Raw genomic sequence first — 5,083 nt, 5'->3', positions numbered from 1 at the left:
CAATCGCCCGACTTATATACTAGTTTAGGAGGCACTATAACGCACGGGTGTGCCTCCTACGCACTTTTCGGCCATTGGCCCGCCGTTTTTCCTTCGTTGGCGCGTCCGTCGCTCTGATTGGCCGTAGGGTTCTGGTGGGCGGGGCGTCGTTCCACGATGCGCCGGCGCCGGGTCCCTCGTCGAGCGCGTGCAGTGCGCGCCTCAGTCGCGCGGCGACCGCCGTCCCGCGACGTTGCTCCTCTGGATGCGGCGTTGACGGGTCGCTCGCTGAGCGTGCGGCGCGCGGGCTTCAGTCCCGCTGCGTCCGCCGTCCCGTAACGTCGCTCCTTAGGCAGCGTCGTCGACGGGCCTCAGTGTCACGGCGGCCGCGAAGTCGTCGTGTCGCTAACATCCTCCCCCCGGCGTAGCTCGCGCAGCCTCCTCCTCCGGGTGCAGCACGACGATCTTCGTCACCGGGCGTCGAAATACGCCGCTCTTTGTCTTGACTTCAGCGACTCGTATGGCTCCGTCGGGTCCCTCGAACGTGCGCTGGACGATCCCCAGCGGCCACACGTTCCTCGGCAGCTGTTGGTCGGCGATGGCGACCACGTCGTTCACGCGCAGCGGACGAACTCTTCTTGTTGACTCGCCGCGGGGTACCAGGGTCGGTAGGTACTCCGCTATCCACCGGCGCCAGAAGTTGTCCGCCAACGCCTGCGCCGCTCGCCATGCCCGTCGATCGACGTCTTCACAGGGTCCGATTGTGGGAAGGCCCGATGATGAGCCCAACAAAAGTGATTGGGCGTGAGCGCCTCCGGGTCCCTCGGGTCGACGCTCACGTGGGTCAGTGGTCTTGAGTTGACTGACTGTTCGGCTTCAGCCAACAACGTCCGTAGGGTTTCTTCGGACGGCGCCTTTTCCTTTAGGGTGACGGTTAGTGCGGTTTTGACTGATCGCACCAACCGTTCCCACGCACCTCCCTGGTTGGGTGCGCCCGGAGGGATGAAGCGCCACTCCATCCGATGCAGCAGCCCGACGTTGCGTAGCTCGGGTTGCCACTCCTTGTAGGCCGCTCGTAGCTCTTCATCCGCTCCCCTGAAGTTTGTGGCGTTGTCGGAATACATTATTTTCGGCCATCCTCTTCTTGCTGCCATCCTGCGCAACGCCATGATGGCCGAATCCGTTGACAGGGATGCGGCGAGCTCCAGATGTATGGCGCGTGTCGTTAGACAGGTGAACAGCGCGCCCCAACGCTTCTCTCGCCGGCGTCCGATCTTCACTATCATCGGCCCGAAGTAGTCCACTCCGCAGTTGGAGAAGGGCCGATGATACGGGTCCAAGCGGGCACGGGGTAGATCTCCCGTGGCCGGTGGCTGCGGCTTCGTGCGTCGCACCTTACACAGTGCGCAGTCTCGTTCCACGGTGCGCACGGTGGGCCTCAGGTGTATTATCCAATATTTTTGCCGCAGGTCGTTGGTCACGCGCTCCCTATTTGCGTGACCTGCGGCACAGTGTTCTTGCAGCACGATGAGCTTCGTGACGGGGTGTCGGCCGTCCAAGATGACCGGTCGTTTGGCGTCATCCGGGACTGTGGCTGCTCCGATGCGTCCCCGGACTCGCAGCACGCCATCTTCTAACACCGGGTCCAGCTTGAATAGCCGACTCGTCCTTTGTACCGGCTGGGAAGACTTCAATCGTTGCAGCTCTTCCCCGAAGCTCTCCCTTTGCGCCTGTTGCATTAATAACAGCTCCGCCCGCTTCAGGTGTCCCACTTCCAGGTGTGGTGTCTTGCGTCGCGCGATGTCCGCGAACGCCAAGACTCTCGCCGTGGCTCGCACCAATGTTTCATACTTGGAGAAGCGGGTCGGGTCGGGCAGCCAGCGTTCCTTTCCGGGCTCTCTGTGATGTGCAGGACCTCTGCTTCGTCGTCCTGACTTCCGTCTCTCGTGGGCCATGATTGTTCGGGCTCGAGGAGGAAATCAGGTCCCCGGAACCACCGGCTGTCTTCACTCACGGCGTCGCTCCGAAGTCGAGTGGCTTCATCGGCGACGTTGTGCGTCGTGGGTAGCCATCGCCACTCACTTTTGTCGGTGAGCTCGGCGATCTCCCGCAGACGATGCGCGACGAAGGGTGTGTACCGTCGCTCGTCGTTCCGGATCCAGTGGATGACTGTTGTGGAGTCAGTCCAATATATAGTTCTCTCCGCCACGATGCGATGCTCCTTCTTCACTGCGTCAGCGAGGCGCGCCCCGATTACCGCCGCTTGCAGCTCGAGGCGGGGTATCGTTTGCGTCCGTCGCGGTGCCACCTTCGCCTTGGCGGCCACCAAAGAGAGTGTAACGTTCTCTTGGCCGACCATCCGCCAATACGCCACCGCTGCGTAGGCCTGCTCGCTGGCGTCGCACATAACGTGGAGCTCGATGCGTCGCTCGTGGCTCGTCGGTCCATAATGTCGGGGAATGCGCAACTGGCCGATCGCCGACAGTTGCGACAACCACGTCGCGAACAGCTTGCCGTCTTCCTCTGGCATCCGTTCGTCCCACGACATCTTTAAGCGCCATAAGTTCTGAAGGATGATCTTGGCGCGAATGGTGTACACGCTGAGAAGTCCCAGTGGATCGTAGATCGACATGACTGTACTGAGGGCTTCTCTCTTGGTGGGCGTGCGCACTTGCGTTTTTACTTCTTTCGGGACTCGGCTCATTGCTGTGTTGAATCCCAGCTCGTCTCGCTCCGGGTCCCACCGCAGTCCCAATATCTTGCTGTGTTGATGTTCTCCCCCCCAGTTGCGTGGGCTGATTCGAGCGCAACTCTGGGGCACGTCGCGAAGCACACTCTCGTCGTTCGAGTTCCAACCGCGCAGAGTGAATCCCGCCGCCGCGTGCACCGTCTTCATTTCCTCTATGGCTTCGTGCGCTTCTCCGGGTGTATCGTAGCTGGCCACCAAGTCGTCCATATAGTGATATTTGGTGATGGCCTCCGCTGCTCTGGGATACAGCTGCGCATGCACGTTGGCGTTGTGATTCCCTACGAAGTGCGCCATGAATGGTGAACTCGCTGCACCGAAGATCATGCTGGTCATCTTAAATCGCTGCGGCGGGTTGGTTCGGTCGTTACCGCGCCACAGAAATTGCTGCGCTGACTGATCTTCGGCACGGATCTTGATTCGCAGGAACATTTCTTGTATGTCCGCTGTGACTGCTACAGCGCTCTCCCGGAACCGAAACATTATTCCGGGCAGAGACATCAACATGTCAGGGCCTTCCAGTAAGTGGTCGTTCAGACTCACCCCGTGACTTGTCGCCGCTGCGTCGAACACCAACCTCTGCTTGCCAGGCTTGTTCGGGTTCTGCACCGCGAAGTGAGGGAGGTACCAACAGACGGGGCTCGATGATTCTGACCCGTTGCACCTCACTGCGTATCCTTTTTCTATAAGGTTATTCACCTGTGCAGTATATTCGCGGGCAAATTCAGGCGAGGCGTCCATCTTGTGCTCGATTTGTCGCAGGCGTCGAAGTGCTGCGTTGTAGCTCGGCGGCATGGCGGTGTTGTCTTGTCGCCACGGCAAGCCGACTTCGTACCCGCAGTCTATCTTCCTTATAGACGTCTTCAATGTGGCGATGGCTCGTCGATCTGCGTCACTCACTCTTGGTTCTGGTGTGACGCCGAGCGCTTCTATTTTGAAGTGATCTTCCACGAGGTTATGCAGTCCGTCGTGCTCCCGCTCGTATATATGAAGCACGTTTTCTTTCTTTGTTATGACGCTACGTGGTAACGTACCGTGCACCACCCAGCCGAGTAGCGTCCTTGATGCAGCCGGTTCGTTGCGGCCGCCAACTCGCAGTTCTCGCGACACAATGTGCTCCCAATGATCCGCGCCCAATAAGATGCCTGGGCGCGCTCGTTCATAGCACAATTCTTCCGGCAGGTCCCTTAAATGCTTCAACTTCATAAGCACTGCCGGAATGGTCTGTTGGTGCAGTTTCAGGTGCTTTATTGTTCTTGCTCGTATTGAGTGTGGCTCGTCTTCTGTCACACCTCTAATTCGCACCGTCACCAACTTGCTGGCTTTTTCCTTTTGAGCCATGTTAACGCCGCTTAGGTGCAGTGCTTGTGTAGGGCCGTCTGCACCTATCTTCTCGGCGAGATCTTCATCCATCAATGTCACCGTGGCACCTTCGTCGAGGAGAGCGTGCGTTCTCACCTCCCCCCGTGGACCGGCGACTACGACCGGGCACATGTTCAGAAGCACGGTGCGTGCGCCGACGTTCGTTTTCGGCGTCACTGACAATACTTGTTCCTTGTCACGTACCTCTGTGTTTTCCGGTTTCTTTTCCGCTTGATGCAGCGATGAGTGATGCGGACGACGACACTTGTTCCACACCGCACAGCTTGGCTTTTACATGTTATGCGCCGATGAGTACTGTTCGCACACTTAAAACACAGCTTCTTTTCTTTGATCAGGTTCCATCGCTGTTCGACGCTAAGTGCTTTGTACTTAGGGCACTGCGTTAACACATGCGCCTCGCTGCATGCCGGACACTCTTGTTTATCTTCTTGTTCAAGTGTGTATACGTTGCTCGCCTTTCTCTTGATCGCGATGGCCGGTCTGAGTTCTCTTTTCGCCGCGCTGCTCGTTCCCGCAGACGGAGCGTACGTATATTTCAACGCTCTGTCCGCTTCTCGCATAAGGAAGCGAGACAATACGACGATCTCTGGGTCAGCCGTTCCTTCATTTTCATAGGCGTAATCACACCATCGTGATCGTATGTGCGGGCTCAACTTTTCTAACACTTCACGAGTCAAAAGTGGATTATAGAGGTACTCACGGCGACCATACTCCCGCAACACACATATAACATTTTGAATCTTGATCGCGAAGTTGTTGAGTTCCGTCGCCGTTGAGCCGGGCTTGACGTCTTTCTTAACTCGTCCAAGGCACGATCAATAATCACTTCTGGCCGTCCGAAGCACTGTTCCAATGTCTTCATAATAGTGCTCGGGTCTGTGGCCGTATGCAAAGTGCGGCCACGACATCACGCGCCTCTCCTTTCAGCGCGCTTCTTAGTCGCTGAATGTTCTCAACGGCAGACACGTTGTACAA

The 5,083-nt window shown here is 57.8% G+C and overlaps 2 protein-coding genes across 2 annotated transcripts; both read right to left on the bottom strand.

Moving 5' to 3' along the window:
• Positions 1-384: 384 nt before the first annotated feature.
• Positions 385-1,718, bottom strand: LOC119190745. The gene is made up of 2 exons (XM_037443375.1): positions 770-1,718; positions 385-725 (listed from the first exon to the last, which is right to left on the bottom strand). Exons 1-2 carry the CDS (start codon positions 1,716-1,718, stop codon positions 385-387), a joined length of 1,290 nt encoding a protein of 429 aa, XP_037299272.1.
• Positions 1,719-1,738: 20 nt separating this feature from the next.
• LOC119190744 lies at positions 1,739-4,668 on the bottom strand. Its single transcript, XM_037443372.1, has 2 exons — positions 4,498-4,668; positions 1,739-4,375 (listed from the first exon to the last, which is right to left on the bottom strand). The coding sequence occupies exons 1-2, from the start codon at positions 4,666-4,668 to the stop codon at positions 1,739-1,741; spliced, it is 2,808 nt and encodes a 935-aa protein (XP_037299269.1).
• Between the last annotated feature and the right edge of the window lie 415 nt (positions 4,669-5,083).

This window comes from Manduca sexta, chromosome 5 (assembly GCF_014839805.1).
Source record: "Manduca sexta isolate Smith_Timp_Sample1 chromosome 5, JHU_Msex_v1.0, whole genome shotgun sequence".
Taxonomy (NCBI): Eukaryota; Metazoa; Arthropoda; class Insecta; order Lepidoptera; family Sphingidae; genus Manduca; species Manduca sexta.
The sequence above is the reverse complement of the archived record's forward strand: the minus strand, read 5'-3'. Positions and strand labels throughout refer to the sequence as shown.

Bases quoted from the DNA above. Each gene is read 5' to 3' on its own strand.
- LOC119190744 (XM_037443372.1), bottom strand. From the start codon at position 4,668: ATGCGAGAAGCGGACAGAGCGTTGAAATATACGTACGCTCCGTCTGCG. The intron at 4,376-4,497 runs GTGTTAACGCAG...AACATGTAAAAG, and splicing joins CGGCATGCAGCGAGGCGCAT to CCAAGCTGTGCGGTGTGGAA.
- LOC119190745 (XM_037443375.1), bottom strand. From the start codon at position 1,718: ATGCAACAGGCGCAAAGGGAGAGCTTCGGGGAAGAGCTGCAACGATTG. The intron at 726-769 runs GTTGGGCTCATC...GACCCTGTGAAG, and splicing joins GCTCACGCCCAATCACTTTT to ACGTCGATCGACGGGCATGG.